Consider the following 19,956-nt stretch of genomic DNA (forward strand, 5'->3'; position numbering starts at 1 on the left):
TAAGATTTTACAATTTTTACAATGTAAGTTTTTACCTAAAAGAAGCGTCTGAATATATAAAGCAACATATAGAACTGCATTGATATTTTTAGATGCAGAGAAGGTCTTTGACAATTTGAATTGGATTTTTTTGTTTGGAATTTTGTAACATGAACCTTGAAGATAATTTTATTAAATGGGTAAGACCGATTTATACTTCACAGAAAGCAGAAATATTTTATATCAGAAATATTTTTTTACACTTGTATTGCTTTTGATAGAGTGGCATGGTGGCCTAGTGGTGAAGATGTTTACCTCTCACTTGGAAGGTTGAGAGTTCAATCCTAGGTAGCGGCAGATGTTTCCTACAGCGCAAAGAAAAAAATGTCTGCTATGAACTCCTCATGGTGTCAGGAAGGGCGTTCAGCTAGTAAACGCTCAGCTCCATCCAGTCACCCCGACTCTACTCTGAATTAGGGGATTATGGGGTCGTAAAAGGGGAGTTTTTATTGCTTTTGATGTCAGAGCCGCCTTGTGGCGAGAGGGGTAGCAAATAAATAAAATAATTGTTAATGGAGAACTAAAACCCTTGTGAAATTCAAAAAGAGATAAGAAAAGTACGCTGTCACCACTTTTGTTCATTTTAGTACTTGAGGTATTAAACAGAATGATGAGAATTAAAATTTAAAAAATGAATTTATAAATTAAAGGCATTTGTGGATAATTTAGCATTTTATAAAGATCCACTAGAGGGAGTAGAAATATTAATGGGTAAATTAAAGGTCTTTGGTATGTTAGCAGATTTTAAGAATAATCAAAAGAAAAGATGTTAACAAAAATATGAAATTAGAACAAATATGACTGATGGAGAAAACTGGATACTACTAGATTGGATACTACCATGGCAGTGGTTCTCAACTTTTTTAATGCCGCGACCCCAACCAGTCGTAAGTTGAGAACTATCCAACCGGTTGTAAGTCGAGGACTTTCCCTGCCCGGGAGTGCAGTGCATGCGTGGTGCCGCCCTCTGCGCCGGCCAAGTCGTAGCTGGCAAGGGGCAGCGATGGCGCAGGGCGACCACTGGCTGGGCCACCAGCTGGCCCAGCCCAAAGGAGGTAAGGCACCTGCCAAGCCCCACGTGCATCAGCAACCCTCCCTGCGCCCGCTGGCCTCCCACCCCTGGCCCTCTTTTACTTACATTTTTAGTAGTTGCTCAGTAGGGAGGGTTGGAAGCTTCCAGACAGCTCGCCTTCGCTGCAGACAACTTGCAGCACCGTTTGCAGACTGGGGCTTTTGGCGGGCTCAGCAGGGCAGAGACAGCCTGGACAATTCCTACTGGCTTTTGAAAGCCAATAGAATTAGACTCTATTCAAGAGAGTCTATTCTATTGGCTTTCAAAAGCCAATAGAATAAAAGGGAGTAGCACAGCTAAGGAAAAGGGGAAAAAATGGCGGATTGCGTTGTTTGGCGACCCCCATGAAATGGTTGTTCGACCCCAAATGGGGTCGCTACCCACAGGTTGAGAACCACTGTACTATGGCAAATCTGAATTGTATGTTATTTCAAAATAATTATGTTAAGACACTGGAGGAGATTAAGAACGACAGAAACAGAAGACAAGGTTGATAAAATGAGCTAAGGATTTTAGTTATAATATATAAATGGGTCAGTGGGAAAATATTAAAAGGTCAAAATTTACATTGTTATGAACTTAAAGGGATTTTATTAAATAGTGTATTGTTGGTATTTATACATTCTAGAATTATCTAGAATGTATAAAGATACTTCAAAAGTATGTTGCAAATATAGACAATACAAGGAGACATTTTATCATGCTTGCTAAATATGTAAAAAAGCTTTAAAAATTGGATTCAAATACATACTTCAATGTAGAGGATTTTAAAGATTAATATTCAGTCAAAGCCAAAACTTTTGTTTTTAGAACTAATGGATAAACGGGGGGAAAATACATGGAAGATTATTTCAGTATATGGATTTTTGTGAAGAGATGATTATATGCATAGTAATGAAAAGATTCGATACTACTCACTATGGAGTATGGCTAGTGAAATTGACACATCTTGCTAAGATTTAATTTAACTTATTTGATTAGAGAGAAGACTACATTTAGAAACCCCTTATAAATGTTTTGTGTAAAAATGAAAAAAATGAACTTGTGATTTATGCCTTTGATGTTTACATGTAATCCTCAACTTATGACTGGTGACTTAATGGTTGTTTGAAGTTATGGTGGACGACCTTGGGGGTATTTATAACCCAGTTCTGAAGTTCCAACGCCTTTCCCAATTTATTAATTGGCAATTTATTAATTGCAGTAATAACAAAGTTCAGCAATGAAATTGCGTTCGGTTCTGCTCTCATCCTTCGTAGTTTACTGCCTTTTGGTTTCTGCCCATGTAAATTGTTAGGTTTTCAGAAAATGTTCTATTATTCTACATGTACTAGTTAGTCATTTCTGCCAACAGAAGTAGCTGCTGTTCTTAATGAATAATTTACAAGATTGATCATTCACATTGCTCAGTAATACAGTGTCAGACATATAGAATGACAACATGCAATGTTATCTAGCTCTAACATCTACTGTGATTGATCTCCAGTATAAATTGTATGTGATGCGTTCACCTGGTTTGTATCATTTATATTGTATATGTACATTATTTTTATAGTGATATTTGGTTCAGATTGATGCTTGCCTTTGGATGCAAATATTTGGATTCAAAATATTAATTTTGAATTCAACAAGAGCTCGATTTCCAGATCTTCAGGACTATAGAGAAAATTGAACCATGATTATATTTTAATGTGATTTATAGACCCAGAGAGAAGAAAAAGGTGCTTGGGTTTCTAACAAGTTCACAGTATCTTAAAAGAGGAAATTATTCTACAAAGCAACTTGCATTTTTTTATATTATATAGTAATTTTTTGGAAATGGGGCAATTTTTTTAAAAAAAAATCAAGTTTGAGGAATTAAACAGGATTTTCTTGTTAGAATTTGGAATAATGGTTAAGGCATTAACTCAGCAGGCTGACTTCAAGTGCCACCTTAGCTATGAAAGCCAGCTGGGTAACTTTGGGCCAATCACTCTCTCTCTCTCAACCCAAACCTTTTCATGGGATTGTTGTTCTGGGGAAAATAGGAGGAGGAAAGTGTGTTGAGTTATTTGTAGAAATAAAGGCACAATACAAATAAATAAAAAATATAAGGCCCCTGATATATTTGGTTGTCAAACCTGCAAGAGCAAGACAAGAAAACAGATTGCAGTGGTGAGAGAAAGTCTGTGGACTCTTTAGACTTATCTATAATATTTCAGCATTGTGACCTGCAATATGACCTGAACTTCATCTAAGGCAGCGTTTCTCAACCTGTGGGTTGCGATCCTTTTGGGGGTCGAACGACGCTTTCACAGGGATCGCCTAAGACCATCGGAAAACACATATTTCTGATGGTCTTAGGAACTGAGAAACCGCTCCTCTATCTGGCCGCCACCGCCCTCCTCTGCCGGCTCCTTCGCCTCCAGGGCGCCCTTCTCTGACAGTGCCTGCTCCTGCTGCCGCAGCGCCATCGCACACGCCCCCAACGCCGCCCTGGCTCAGCTGCGTGGGCGGCCGGGTCTGGGCCGCTGCTGCCGCTGGGCTGCTCTGGTGCCTGGCGCGGCCCTGGGGCTGGCGGGCAGGAGTGGCTCCTTCCTGGCTCGCGGGGCTCCAGGCCTTGGTAGCAGCCAGGCGGCGGGGAAGAGGGCAAGGTGGTGGTGATGCCTGCATGTGCGTCAGAGGCCAGCCGGCTGGGCCAGGAGGGGAGAAGCGGCGCCTTTCGAGTGAGAGCTGGCACTCTGGCCATGCCCCTCTCGCATGTGATGAGTCGAGGAAGAGTTTGGTGGTGAAGGTCTGCGTGGCGTGGAAAGAGGCTCCCGTGACCCCACCGCTGCGATGGCGCTTAGGAGGCTGGAGGGACGGGCAGGTCCCGGGGGTGTCTGGGAGAGGGCAAGAGATACCGGGATGAGGATGGAGGGTTCCAGGTTGGCGGGCGCGAGAGGGCGGCTGGCAGCTCCGAGGCACGCAGATCCTCCGCGTGGCTTCCAAGGCCCCAGAGGTGACACCGCTTGGCTCTCCGCCAGAGCCTCCCCCCTCCCCCAACAATTGTGCGGAGCGGCAAGGCTGTGTGCCCAAGCTGAAATGCCACGCTTTTCCTACCACTTCTCCTCCCGTTGGTCAAAGAGGCAGATGCGATTTCCCTTTCCCTGGTTCTTTTCATCTGCGCTGGAAAGGACAATTTGGGCTATTTTATTACTGGTACCTGTTGCTTGTTTTATTACTTGTTGCCTTTGCTGAATCAGGGAAAATTGGTTAAAGTGATTTTCAGGAGCTGCAGAATGCCTCCAAATAAAGCTGCAGCAATTACCCAGCCAATTTTCCCTGCTAGGGCATCTGTGTGTGTCTCCAGACCTTACTTGACTACCATCCCCAGCAGCCCTAAAAAACACTGTGGAAGAGTAGGGAATGCTGGGAATTGCAGTTCATCACCATCTGGGAAAACATGACTCTCCAAAGATCGATCCATCCATCCATCCTTCCTTCCTTCCTTCCTTCCTTCCTTCCTTCCTTCCTTCCTTCCTTCCTTCCTTCCTTCCATCCATCTCCTCTTCCTCTTCAATCTCTCCTTCCTTCCTTCCTTCCTTCCTTCCTTCCTTCCTTCCTTCCTTCCTTCCTTCCTTCCTTCCTTCCTTCCTTCCTTCCTTTCCCCTTCAACATTTTTGAGCAAAGAAGAGTAAGCTTCTCCAGCGAGCATTGCTATATTATTTTTGTGATTAATCACTATGCTTTAATTATGTTCAATTCGTAACAATGAAAATACACCCTGCATATCAGATATTTACATTACGATTCATAACAGTAGCAAAATTACAGTTATGAAGAGCAACGAAAATAATTTTATGGTTGGGGGTCACCACAGCATGAGGAACTGTATTAAAGGGTCGTGGCATTAGGAAGGTTGAGAACCGCTGATCTAAGGCCTGTTAATAGATAAAGAAATTCCGGTTAAACAGCAGCTGAAAATGAATTTGATTTTTAAAAAATCACATTAAGACAACATTAGTTGTATGTTATTTGTTTCTAAAACTGTAGTTGAAGATTTAGTAATTGGTAGACCTCTTTTAGCATTATAATCCTCAATTTATGACTGTAATTAAATCCACAATTATGGTCCCAATTCACAACAGTCATTAAGTGGGTCACGATGTGACCACCATTCAATTTTACAAACTTTTTTGTGATGGCCATTAAGCAAACACTGCTGCTAAGCAAATTCCATGGTTATTAAGCAAGCCCATTGTTTTCTATAGGGCATTTTTGCCAGAAGCCTGTAAATGCAGATCGGTTATCAAGGACCCAAAATGCAGTCACGTGACTATGAATACGGGGCAGCTGAACTTTGAACTCTGTAAATTGCTTTTTCCTTATAACTTCAAACAGTCACTAAGCAACTGGTAATAAGTCGAGAACTATCTTCAATATTTTCTTTGCCTATTCATCAGTCCCATACGTTACCATTTTTGACCCATTGCTGTTTGAATAATTACTTCAGCTCACATATCTTTTTGATCTGTCTTACATGAACTGTTCGCTTTAAGATATTCTACAACATTTCACCTGTTAAGGGTAGGTCTTTGACTCGGGCTTTCCGAAATTCCAGTATTTATTCTGTTCTCTTAGTATTTAAGCTTGTATTATATTATCCACATTCTTTTGAGCTTCAATTTACAGACACATGTTCTGATCTTTTCCTGTAGAATTCATAAGGCCAGAATTCATTGTTTGTAAAACATCTAGGTCGTGAACCTGCAAAGCACTTCCAAATGATGATAATCCTACCATTATGTGTCATAATTGGGCTGAACTTATTTTGTTGAAATACAGTGTTTTGTTTTCTCCAAGTACAACATTTCTCATTAATGCCAGCAACTTGCACATTTATTTCAACTTTCCTCAAAGCATTATTCATAGCCTACTGTTTAGTCAAGTAAACTTGACAAAATCCTCAGCTACTCCCATGCATGGTTCTCTTTTCAGTTTTTCCTGACATAAGGCATTATAAGAATAATCTGCAGATCCTTTGCTGTTACTGTGAAGTTCCATTACTTAGTGGCCTGCAAGCCCCTTTCCTTTATTCTTGTAGAATTATTATATAACTTTCTTTTAAGGTAATGTTTTTGGATGACTATTTCTGGGAAGAGTAGCAACAGTGTTGCATTTTTCCATTTTTGCAGTTTCTACTGGACCATGAATTGATGAAGGCCAACATCTTTATCAGTGGTTTTATAGTCTTTTCTGTCCTCATATCTGCAACTACTATTTTGATCAGGATATGATTCATTTTCACAACTACTACTGTGGAGATAAAAAAAGATTTGGTTTTGTTCTGGAGATGGGCCCACAAACCAACATCTGATCTTATTGATTGGAATATTTGGAATATTTGATTCAACTCACTCTTTTAAAATAGTTGATTATCTAGGACCATAGGGGCGAACCTATGGCATGTGTGCCACAGGTTGCATGCAGAGCCCTCTCTATGGGCACGCACGCCATCGCCCCAGTCCTAGGCCTTCAGCTGGGTTTTATAAAACCTTTTCGCTTTAGGTCTCCGCCACCATGTGCAAAAAAAAAAAAAAAAAAAGTTCAATCAATCAATTTCACCTTGCGGGGGAAAAAAAAGATCTCGCAAAGTTGGAATTGATTGATTGAACTTTTTAGTCCCATCCAATCTGCCGTTACCATGCAGCCACGCCCACCCAATGGGCCACGTCCACCCGGCACCCGACGATACATAAGTGGGTTTTGGGTTGCAATTTGGGCACTTGGTCTCTAAAAGGTTCGCTATCACTGATCTAGGTTGTTACAAATTTTTTCTAACAAAGGGGTTGTTATTTGGCTAAAATCTCTTCATTAATAAGACTTAAATGGATCTCTGATTATGTTGTAAATTATGATACTACAGAAGTATGGATAATTCTAAAAGGTTCACAGATTTCCTTACCACTATATCACCTCTTGGTTCTATACTTATGCATAATCTGATTAGAGGAAAAAAGAAGAGTTTATAATTGAAAATATAGTATGGCAAAGGCGGAGAGTAGTTACAGATAGCATATGGAAGTGTATATTAAGAAAGTAGATGAGAGAAGTAGATTGTGCATGTCTGTTTTAAAAGTAAGTTGATTTAACAAATTTATGTTTCCAGATGTGTTATGGAATTCCTGACCAACAAGATTTTAGTCTTTCTTTGAATAGGTAGTTTGGGAGTACAGTGTTCAGCTAATGCTTTCTGCCTGCTAATAGAAGAACTAAGCAGCATACTTTTCCTTTCCATTCCCTACTGTACATTTCCTTACATCTGCTTTGATGACAGCCTCAGCTCTTTGAAATAGATTTTTCAGCACAGAGAGAAAGAAAGAGGAGAAATGCAGATCAGTAATATTGTATAATTGCTGAATATATTTCAGTCATCAATGTGTGAAAAGTGAATGATTTGAAGGTTAATAAGTTCTTACATTTATGTTAGGCATAATCTTTTAATATTAGTTTTATTAACATTAAGCTTATCCAAATTGAAAGACAATTATTGGATGTTTGAGGCTAGTTGAATACAAAATGTGTCATATCTCACAATCAGAATTGTCCCAGATTTGTAACTGCAGAAACCAAATCACATGAAAGAGTATTATTCATAAATTATTCTTTCATTTAAAAATGTTACAAATAAAAATGTTTTTCTTTTTTTTTTCTAGGTAAAGAGAAGAGTTCTGGATGTTAAAATTTTAAAATAATGTGAAGATTATTAAAGCAAATATGAATAAAGGCTAATATTATGTGTGATGGAAGTGTGACAGTGGATCAGTCTGGAGCAGACAAATGTTATATGACATAACTGTGGAAGAAGACTGCATTTTTGTTTTCTGTCAATTGTTTTTTTTTTAATGACAACCTTTGAAAATTGTGAGCCTCCCAGTCTGGATTTACTCTATGTACAAGTGATGCATCTTTAAAGAAGCAAAATTTACCTTCTATTTTAAAAAGTAAACACTATATTTATTAATGATTTAAGAAGACTGAAACAGGACCAAACCTCCAGTTTGCTCCTCACAATTCCTCTTGAACGAAAAGGATTTTCAGCTCAGCATTCTACCAGCTGTTACTAGGATTTAGCACTTAAGAGAAAAATAAATGCAAGCAACTGCCACTCAGTCCTAGTTCCTGATGAAATCAGGAGGCAGATTTCTAGCCCTGGGAGAAAAGAGCATTCTGGAGGCAGAAAAACATATGTTCTAGACTAACATATTTGCTAGTAATGTAACTCCCCAAACATCCCTCACAATGCATTGTTTTATCTTAAAAACAAATTAGAAAGGAAAAACTGCCTTGAAAATTAATTGTTCGGTTTCTAAAAATAATATGAATTAATAATACATCAAAACCATTGGGAGCTTATATCTAGTACACCATCTTTCTTGGAATTTTTCTCCAATACATCTTGTCTTCTTGCACTAAAAATTCCAATCCAGCTGCAGTTTTCAGCCTTATTGAACTATTTTTTTCACCTTCAGAAGATGATACTCTCCAGAAGCTACATGGTGACTGCTTTTTCCAGAATTTAATTTTACATTTTTATTTTTCAAAAAAAAAAATCTTGGGATTAGGTTTATTCTCCTGATTGGATCCTGTGCTGTTCATTTAAGAATTCTATCCAGATTTATTCTTTTTTGTCAATGCCATCTTGATTTATAATTGTGAATAAGATCTGGCTCTTAACAGACAACTTGGAGAACTTGGATAATAATTTAAGCTTTCCCCCTGATTTCTTTGTTTTGTTTTATGTTTTGAGAAAGCTTCTTTCCCTAATTTTCTTACCCTTCTTGACTCCTGTTGGGCCTGGGCTATGCTGCAGGGCAGATCATCCAGCAGAGCTCCAACATGCCAGCAGCATCTGGAAAGAGATTCAAACCTAGCAAGTATGTCCCAGTATCAGCTGCTGCAATCTTCTTAGTAGGAGCCACCACTCTCTTCTTCGCTTTTACGTGAGTCGGAAACTTCTATTACTGGGGTGTGCAGTGGAATGGACTGGGGAATCATAGCAATGTGATACTGGTGTCTTTGCTTTTGAGCATCCATTACAAACCAGAGGCGTGCTCTGTTCCTTTAACTTTGCAGAGGTAGAGATAGGATTGAAGCAGCAGGACAAAAGGAGAATATAAAGTTTGTGTAAGAGAAATTGATGTTGGAATGTCAGTGTAGAAAAATTCTGTCTTTTGGTAGGAAGGAATAAAAGAGTCCAGTTTTGGTGATAGTGTTGAGGTGGCTTTATGTTTGATCTGTTGTTTTAGGCCAGTGGTTCTCAACCTGTGGGTCGGGACCCCATTTGGGGTCAAACAATCATTTCACGGGGTCACCAAACAATGCAATCTGCCATTTTTTCCCCCTTTTCCTTAGCTGTGCTACTCCCTTTTATTCTATTGGCTTTTGAAAGCCAATAGAATAGACTCTCTTGAATAAAGTCTAATTCTATTGGCTTTCAAAAGCCAATAGGAATTGTCCAGGCTGTCTCTGCCCTGCTGAGCCTGCCAAAAGTCCCATTCTGCAAACGGTGCTGCACCAGTTGAGTAATCCTCGACTTACAACCGGTTGAGTAGTCCTCGACTTACGACCAGTTGGGGGGTCGCGGCATTAAAAAGGTTGAGAACCACTGTTTTAGGCAATGCAGAATGGTGATGATCTTTGCCAAAAGTCAGCAACACATGTACAAATCTTTATCTGCAACGTCTGATAGGAAAACTGCTGTCCTAAGAGCAAGAAACCTGTTAGGATAATAATTACAGTTTTTACTAGAATTTTACAAGGACCCCTATCTGTAAAATATAACTGAAGCTGGTGAATACAGGTACTCCTCGACTTACCATTCAAAGTTTCAGCCGTACTGAAAAAAGTGACTTATGACTGTTTTTCATAGTTACAACCTTTACAGCATTCCCCATGATCATGTGATCAAAATTCTGTTGCTTTACGAGGGTCGTGTGATCACCTTTTGCAGTCTTCTGACAAGCAAAGGCAGTTGGTAAGCCAGATTCATTTAAAAACCAGATTGCTAACTTATCAACTGCAGTGATTCACTTAACAACTGGCAAGGACAGTTATAACATGAGGCAAAACTCACTTAACAAATGTCTCACTTAATAATAAAAATTTTGGGCTCAATTGTGGTCATAAGTTGAGGACTATCTCTACTGAAAAGAAGCCCACTTTATTGTAAAATGTGCTAAGTGTGATAAACGTGTTGTGATAAACACGTTGGTAGCATTGTTGTATGCAATTATCTAAGGCAGAGCTTTTCGACCAGTGGTACGTGTACATTGGCACCTGGCAGGTGATACGCGACCATCCTAGAAAAGTGGTAGCGGGGAAGGGGAATGAGCTAAACCGGTGGCAGCACCGCACAAGCCTGAGTGAGAGATGGCTGGAGCTGCAAAGCTGTCAGGGCTCAGCGGAAGCGCCAGGATCAGTGCTGCTTTCCAGCCGATCGGCACTTCTTCGGGGCTGTCGGCTCAGTGGAAGTGCCAGGATCAGCTCCAGGGTCCAGCTGGAAAGCAGCACTGATCCTGGCACTTCTGCTGAGCCCAGAAGAAGTGCCGATCAGCTGGAATGTTGCAGCATCTCCAGGGTTGTGATTTACATTCAGATGCTTGGCAACTGATTCATATTTATGACGATCCCAGTGTCCCAGGGTCATGTGAAGTGACCAAAATCTGTGGCGACCACCCAGCAGACGGGGGGAATAAAAACTATCACCCCCCCCACCCCTGCTGTCAATCCTCAACAGAAATGCTCACAACAATGAAAACCTCGGACAGGAGGAAGAGCGCCGCCAGGCGGGTAGGCAGGTATCTTGCTCGGCTATGGCTTGGGGGGCACTTTTTTCAGGGCCATTGTAACTCGAAAGTCACTAAGCAAATTGTTGTAAGTCAAGGACTATCTGTACTTTATCACTTTTTTCCTTTTTTTGTTCATCAAGTTTTTGACACCTTGCTAGGTGACTGGTGGCACTCGGATGTTGCCATATCCTAAAAGTGGTACAATGGGTGAAAAGGTTGAAAAGCCCTGATCTAATGAATTCAATGGATATTTTCATTTTATTTGGAACAGGATTGCTGCTGGATTTAATAATATGCAAAATTACTGTAAATGTGATCCTTTAAGTCTGTATTCTTGATTATTATTTATTAATATTGTGACTTTTCCCTTTAAATTAAATAATGATAGTAGCATAATAGCTGACATAATTAAAAGAAAAACTACTATTTCTGTGCGTTTAATTAAATAACATGGTTAAACTTTTAATCTTAACTTTATTTTTAGTCATATAAAATGTGGGCAATTTCAGACTTAAATCTAGCGTTATTTATCCATCTCTTATGTAAACCATGAGGATCCTCTGTTACATCCTATAAGAGGGCTGTGTATTTTGGACTCAGAGGAAAAGAATATACATAATACCCATTTGCCCTCCTTGAAATCATGTACCGTATTTTCCGGCGTATAAGACGACTCGGCGTATAAGACAACCCCTGACTTCAGCACCAATTTCAACGCTTTAGAAAGTCGTCTTATATGCCGGAAAGTACGGTACATCTTTTGGGAGGTTACTGTTGCAGTAACTTTGTGATTCCAGGGAGAAACAATGTTTTTAAAGGAATTGTCAACAGATGTACGAGTGTAGATTCATGCTTTTTCCTTTGAATTTAAACCACTACTAATTCATAGTGGCCTTTCTACTAACATTTGAAATTAGAATAAGGAACTACTTCCTGTACTAAGCAAATATTTAATGTGCCACTTTATCTCTAACAAACTTTTGAATATATTCTAATGTAGCCCAAATGTTTTAACCTGCATTGGTACCAGATTACCATTTAAGAATTATTGATGTCCATATATGCATAGTAATATGATATTGAGAGTGATACACTCTTGCACGTAAGTTAAAGTTAATGAAAACTGGTTATGCTGAGAAATATACTCTAGAAATCATGTTTACATAACTTGTTTCTTAAGTGCATAACTATTGAAGAATGTGGATGAGACCCTGCCTCTCTACAAATTATATTACATGGTGTTTAGATATATACTGCTTGTTGGCATAGTGCATACATTGAAGAAGCTTTACTAATAGCAAGTGGTTTCACTAGTTTTATAGGCCATGGCTGCTTCACTCTTGATGCCTTATGATAATGTTGTTACACCTCATTATCCATAAGAATATGTGTATTCTCCAGTACAGGAGATGGATAATCCATGGATGGGTTTTCTCTGTCTGCCTGCTCTTGAGACCAAGTAGCCAAAGCTTGACACGCCCCCACTTCCTGTGGAGTCCATTCTTAACTTGGTCTCTGCTCGGAGAAGACTCGTTTTGGCGTGGCTCTCAGCTTATCAGGTTAGACAAGAAATAGTATTAATAAGAATAAATTCCGCTCTAGGTGACCGCCATTTGATACCTGCTGTGTATTAAGTCAGGCCTACAGACCCTTTTGAGGTCGCCACTGATATTTTTTGCCTCCCTTTTCCTTTTTCTACTGGTGTACGTTGCCTGGTCACCTAAGGCCTCCGGGCGGAACCCAAAGAGTGGTTCCAAACGTGCCTTCGGTACCTCCCTCAGCTACCGTGACCTTAGCCCAGAGAGAATATTTTTGTTGTGGTCGGGTGATCAGGGGAACAGTCCTGGTACTTGTTCCAATTTCGCTCCCGCCAATACTTGCCTGCCTGAGCGTCTTCTCAGTTTTTCTGGGACTGCTCAAGCGGAATGGAGGGACCCTCGTTGCCTCAATCCATGAGCACGACCCCTCCACCTCCCAATTACGGCTGCAACACACCTTCTGACCAGAAGGCGGCAGGCAAGTGCAAAGCGAAGACAAAACACTCGCTCAAGAGGCCCTCCAAGTTGGCGGAAAAGCAAGGCAGCCGTAGGCACCAGGCCCTGGAGAAGGAGTTCTCCAGAGCGCAGAGGCAGGCCCAATTGGAATTGGTTCAAATAGCGGCCACCGAGATGGAATTACCATTGGGTCCATCCACATCAACCCAGAGCGCGTGGTCCATTCCAGGAACACCGCAACCACTGGATCCGCCATCTACATCAGCCCAACAAACAACCACGGCGGCAGGCACAACCACTGAGTCCAACTCTCCACCTGCGGTCACCACACCCAAAGGTAATGACATAGGGGACATCTGGGCAGATGGACGGCTAGAGGCCCTATTAACCAAAGTGGTGGACCGAGCCCTAGCACAGCGCTCCGCCCACCACGACCAGGGGCCCTCCATCTCAGCCATGCCACACTCGGAACTCCCCTCAGAGTCCTCAGGCATTCAGGAACCCGTCTCCCCGGCCCAGTCCTCCATGAGTGGTTATTCTTCACCACAAGAGGAGGATCAACCTGGGATCTCTATGTCAGAGGATGAGGAACTTCCCCCTGAGCCCCCCTCAGGGGGATTATTTTAATCCCAACCGGTTCCTCACGATACTACGCAAGGCCACAGCCATTGCGGACATGGGGACGGATCAGTTTTCTCAGCCGCAAGCGACACCGGCCACCACATCCAGACCTGTATTCGTAGAAAAGGTGACAACGCAACACCATATACCTTGCCCCGCCATTTTCCTGAAAGGGATCAAGAAGCCATGGGACTCTCCCGCTTCCTTCCCATCAGTGAGTGGTACGGACAAAAAATTATACAGCACTGCCACAGACCTCAATGAGGCCTTAGAAATTCCTAAAGTAGATGAAGCCTGGACCCCCTTGGTCTCCCAGACAGCCATGGCTGGGGACCTAGTGGAGGCCCTTAAGGCAGATGACAAAAAGTGGGAACAAGCCTTTCGCAAAACCCACCAGACAGCGGCATGGGCCATCAAAGCAGCCACCTCGGCCTCCTTTTTTGTCCGGGCCACCCTCATCTGGTTGCAACAACTACAAACCATAGTTCCTATGGAGGACATACGAACACACCAGGACCTGGCTAAGATGGTAGCAGCCACGGAATACGCTGCAGACGCAACATTCCAATCGGCCATTTTTTCATCCAGATCCATAGCATCCAACATAAGACAAGCGGAAGGTCATGGCACACTTGAACAAAAGGTCAGACAAACGTACCACACCTTACTTTCGTAGGCAGTCCTTTCGTCAACCGACAACCACGCCTATCAGTCAGGCACCCAAGCCATTCACTCCCAGGCAGAACAAACCGTACGGCCGCCCCTACGACAGACCGGGGTTCCAGCCCAGACAACAAAACCAGTCGAGACGACCCTTTCGTGGAACGGGTCGTCCGTACCGGAAGACAAAATGACTCCTACATAGACCTACCCATTGGAGGAAGACTAGCTCACTTCTTCCACCAGTGGGAGCAGACCTCCACGGACAACTGGGTACTACAAACCATCCAGTCCGGGCTGTCCCTGGAGTTCCTGGTCACACCCCCAGACCGACTCATCAACTGCTCGGTCTCCAGGAACCCCACCAAACGCAAACTCATGCAGGAGGCCATCCAACACCTGTTGGACATTCAAGCAATAGAACCGGTCCCAGCGGAATACAGAGGCAGAGGATTTTACTCCATCCTCTTTGTGGTTCCAAAGACTTCAGGAGGATGGAGGGCAATCCTGGACCTAAAAAACCTCAACCGCTACATCACATACAAAAAATTCAAGATGCAATCCCTTCAGTCCATCCTGGGAAGCATCAGAGAAGGAGACTTCCTGGCATCGATAGACCTCACGGAAGCCTACCTTCACATCCCCATCCACCCAAACCACCGCCGGTTCCTACGTTTCTGTTACGGGGGAAAACACTTCCAATACAGAGCTCTCCCCTTCGGTCTATCTTCGGCACCCAGGGTATTTACCAAGATACTAGCAGCGGTAGCCGCCAAACTGAGAAAAATCCCAATACGCGTCCAATGTTACCTAGACGACATACTAATCCAAGCAACATCCCTACAGACAGCTCAGGCGGACGTAAGGACCGTCATTCGCGTCCTCCAATTACACGGATTCTCAGTAAACTTTCAGAAGAGCCAGACAGTTCCCTCGTCCAGGCTGCTGCATCTGGGGGCCATGATAGACACAACCAACTGTATGGTCTATCTCTCCCAAGACCGGGTGGCCGGCATCAGGGAACTGGCTCGCTGGGTTCACAGGCAACGTTCAGTTCCGATACTAACACTTTCCCAATTATTGGGCAAGATGGTATCGGCCATAGCCATTGTACCCTGGGCCAGGCTCCACCTACGGGAACTACAGTGGTTTCTGCTCCCGTACCAACGGCAGAACACCAGCGCATCCAACCACCTAGTCAGGGTCACGGCACAAATCCGCAGGGCGCTACGCTGGTGGTGCTCTCGGGCCGTGACCAAGGGGTCACCCTTCAAGGAACCAGTCAGAGTTACCATCACTACAGACGCCAGTCTGTATGGTTGGGGAGCCCATCTGGACTCCCGGTTTGTACAGGGACGTTGGTCCGCCACGGATCTGAGAAACAACATCAACTGGCTAGAACTCAGGGCTATCCACCTAGCCTTGCAACAATTCAAAGACAGAATCAGAGGCCACCACGTTCTAGTCCTAACAGACAACGTAGCAGCCAAGGCGCACATCAATCGGCAGGGGGGGACCAGATCAAAAACCCTGATGACAGAGTCACGACTCCTATTCAGCTGGGTAGAGCCCAATCTGAAGTCACTAAAAGCGGAACACATATCGGGGGTCAACAACCAGCAAGCGGACTTCCTAAGCCGCACCACAGTGGACCCTTCGGAGTGGGGGCTACACCCGAACTTGTTCCTAGACATCTCCCGCAAGTTCGGGTACCCGATCCTCGATCTGTTCGCATCATCAGACAATGCCCAGCTCCCCAGATTTTACTCTCGTTACTTCAACCCGCGAGCAGAGGGGACGGACGCTCTGAGAACTCAGTGGCCTCAGGGTCTGCTTTATGCCTTTCCCCCACTACCACTCATACCGGCGGTCATCCGAAAGCTGATTCAGGAGCGGGCAGAAGTGATCCTAGTAGCACCATATTGGCCACAGAGACCGTGGTTCGCCGACCTGATGAACCTGTCTCAGTCGCCCCCATGGAACATTCCCCCTCATCAAGTGTCCCTACACCAGGGAACCATCAGTCACCCGGAACCCCAATGGTTACAACTGACCGCCTGGCACTTGAGCGCCAGATAATGGCACAGGAACTATTCTCTCCCGGGGCCATTACCATAATTCAAGCTTCACGCCGTCCGGCAACAAACCGCATTTATGACTCCACTTGGAAAAATTTTTGCCTTTGGTGCAGGGAACGGCAGTTTGACTTACACAAACTCTACATCCCTCAGATAGTAGATTACCTCTTGGAGGGACTAGACAGAGGCCTCGCCCCCGCGACCATCCGCAGGCAAGTGGCGGCCTTGTCCACCCTCCTCACCTGCACGGATTCGGTTCCCTTAGCTCACCACCCCAGGATCCGCGCCTTTATCAAGGGCGCCTATAACACCAGACCTCCAGTAATTCACAGGTACCCATCCTGGGAACTACCGCGAGTCCTTCACGCACTCACTCGGTCACCATTTGAACCATTGGCGACCGTTTCCTTGCGACACCTGTCGCTAAAGGTGGCGTTCCTGATTGCCATCACATCGGCCAGACGAATTTCGGAACTGGCCGCACTGTCAGTCAGAAATGACCTATGCATTTTCCACAAGGACAGGGTGGTCCTTAGGTTAGATCCTGCCTTCATACCGAAGGTGAATTCACTCTTTCACAGGACACAGGAAGTAATTCTCCCAAACTTCTGTCCAAATCCAACACATGACCGGGAGCGGCAGTGGCATACATTGGACGTCCGCAGAGCCTTGCGGCGTTATATAAAGCGTACAGAACCCTTCCGCAAATCGGAGGCCCTATTTGTGTCCTTCCAAGCGGGCACCTTGGGGCGGAAAGTTTCCGCGGGCACCATTGGAAGGTGGATCCGAAGCTGTATCGCAGAAGCTTACAATGTATCATCCCTGCCGCCCCCAAGTCATCTCACAGCCCATTCCACCCGAAGCGCTGCAACTTCGGCGGCATGGGCTACCCAGGCGTCAATCGAGGAAGTTTGCAGGGCCGCGACATGGTCCTCGCCTTCCCCGTTTATACGACACTACAAGATAGACCGCTTTGCATCGGCGGATGCCTCCTTTGGTAGGAGGGTCCTCCAGCAAGTTGTCTCAGAGATCAATCTACCGGCCTTATCTGTTTCCCACCCCTTGGGACAGTGAGGCTTTGGTACGTCCCATCCATGGATTATCCATCTCCTGTACTGGAGAAGGGGCGTTGGTCTTACCTGAACGCCTTTTCTCAGTACGGAGATGGATAATCCACACCCACCCCAAGGCCAGCAGGCCGCTAGTAGGGAGCTGAGAGCCAATACCTCGTCAATCATCAGCCAATTCGCCCTCGTTAAGAATGGACTCCACAGGAAGTGGGGGCGTGTCAAGCTTTGGCTACTTGGTCTCAAGAGCAGGCAGACAGAGAAAACCCATCCATGGATTATCCATCTCCGTACTGAGAAAAGGCGTTCAGGTAAGACCAACGCCCCTTTTAAATATTTTGTGTGTATTTTAAGTTTTAGAAGTCGATCTCCAAACAAAACAAACTTTATCTAATTTTAAAATATTTATATTTTTCTAAACATAAAAAAACTTACAAAAGAGAAAAATGAATATAGGTAATATAGGAAAAATGAATAGGAAAAGCTAGAGAACAAGTGTGTAGGTTCACCAAAATTTTAAAAATGTATGTGACTTGTCAAATACATACTTTCAAAACTGAAAAAATGTTTAAATATTGAAGTTGTTAAACAAATGTTAAAAATGATATATATTTTCAAAAAATAACATAAAAATAAAACAATTCATGTATAATTTAACATCAAATTATATTATTTGACATTTTAATTAAATTTTTAGAGGTATTTGTTAAAATACTGTTGAGTTTTTGCTTTGATGTAAATATCTTTCCAGGTATCTCCCCTTCTGTGTATACACATGGATATTCTGTCTGTCTGTATGTATGTATATCTCTGTATATCTGTGTATGTATGTATGTATGTATGCATGTATGTATGTGTGTACCAAATATATATACCTACATACTAAAATATATATTTACATAGTAATAATGAAACATGATGAACTTTCTTCTTAAAAAGCTCATATCAGATTGTATCCTGCAAAGCATCAATGTTTAATTTTGAAATTTGAATTTGAATAAACCCAATACTGCAAACATGCTGCAGTATTAGTGCATAATGAATGGTTTAATCATATCCAATGACTGCTGAGAATATCCAGGGCTAAATGTTTTTAGATTAGCCCATCCATGGTATATTACTCCTCTGATCTAGGAATAACAGTTCTTTTGGAATAAACCAAATTGGGGGGAAATCCTACAACAAATCATGCTTCTGCACAAGCTAAAGAAAGATATTATTGTTTGTTTTCTCAGGTTTGTTCTCAAAGGAACAAGTCAGAGTTTCTAATTCTTATAGTATGACATACTATGGAAGAACTTTCTGTAGTTTGTAGGGAAAATGGTGGCATACACAAGTAAAATGCAGTAGCATACAATATGTTAATCAGATTTCTGAAGAATTTTTGCTTATTTTATGAATAGAGTTACAATTTTATATAGCTGTCATTAGTGTCAGAAAGCATATTTGTGGACAGTAAATTATTCTCTGTAACAATAATGGTTGAGAACTATTCTGTAAATGAATTCACTTACTCTCGTCACTATCTCCTCTCAATCTCTTCTAGCAAGTAAATTTGGGGAGGTAAATGAAGGGACAATGAATTGCATAAATAAAAATGTTTTCAGCAACATTGCATATAGCTGATTTACAGCATTGAATTGTTTGATGGTCATTCTTCAATGCTATAGATCAGGCATATTCAACTTTTGGAGCCAAGGGCAAACTTGACATTTTATTAACATATAATGGCTGGACAAAGATATCAGCCACTGTGATGTAGCCAGTCATAAAACAATTTGCTCAAACGTGAACTGCTGAGGTTGTTGGCTCTTTGGTTTTCACTATCAATTCCTACCTTATCCTTGCTTTTTCCTGGGCAAGTGAGCAGATTTATAAACAAGGAATTAAACTGTAAATATTTTTTTAATTTTCTAAGGAAACTTATGTAGGGGCTTAGATAGACTATAAGGGCATGCTTGGAATGAACTAGTACATTGCAAAGTGCCTTCCTTTCCAATTTTAAAACTAAAATCTTTAATTTTAGGCATAGTGATAAGAATGAACTCATTAGGAGAAAAACTCATATAATTCTGTATTTCTCAATTCTGAATTTTGGTGTTGGGATATTGAGAAAAAAATTCTTAGGGTCATTTTTTTCTGTGGAGAATTGCCTTTTCTGAATATAAACGCAGCCTGATTAGAGTAATTCATGGAGCCTTGCATTCAACATAAGAGCCAGCAAACTACATGGAATGAGGGTACTATCCTTCAGTTTGTTCTTCCAGGGATTATGTAATCCTTTTTTAAAAGGTGCATAAATTAACAATTACAATAGATTGCCAGTTAACATTATTGGATGGTCTAATCTTGTATAAAGGAATAAGAATATTTTTTTCTACATCTTATTGTCAGTGTTTAGTATTTTATTTAAAGTTTAGTTGGATGAATAGGTTTCATTCAATTTTAGCTAACAATTTTTGTAACAAAATTTGCAAAATATTACAAATTGATTAAAGATTAAATCAGTTTGGGTAGCATTAAAGTAAAATCTGTGGTACTGATATCAGATTCAGTAAATCTGGTAAAAGACATTTGCAAAACTGTTAAAATACATCCTTTATGGTGTGTTCT

General features: G+C 42.2%; 1 protein-coding gene across 2 annotated transcripts in view; it reads left to right on the forward strand.

Moving 5' to 3' along the window:
* The window catches only part of ZDHHC5 (zinc finger DHHC-type palmitoyltransferase 5), a 76,602-nt gene that overhangs the window by 11,607 nt on the left and 45,039 nt on the right, over positions 1-19,956 (forward strand). The window contains exon 2 of one of the 2 annotated variants that reach the window (XM_039341212.1): positions 7,789-9,075. The exons of the other annotated variant lie outside the window; for it this stretch is intronic. Within the exon in view, the coding sequence (XP_039197146.1) occupies positions 8,972-9,075 (104 nt within the window). The 5' untranslated portion in view covers positions 7,789-8,971. The remainder of the gene's footprint in view (positions 1-7,788; positions 9,076-19,956) is intronic. 2 annotated transcript variants of the gene reach the window in all.

The sequence above is a fragment of the Crotalus tigris genome, unplaced genomic scaffold, assembly GCF_016545835.1.
Source record: "Crotalus tigris isolate CLP2741 ecotype Arizona unplaced genomic scaffold, ASM1654583v1 scf7180000017764.6130737, whole genome shotgun sequence".
In the NCBI taxonomy this organism is placed as follows: Eukaryota; Metazoa; Chordata; class Lepidosauria; order Squamata; family Viperidae; genus Crotalus; species Crotalus tigris.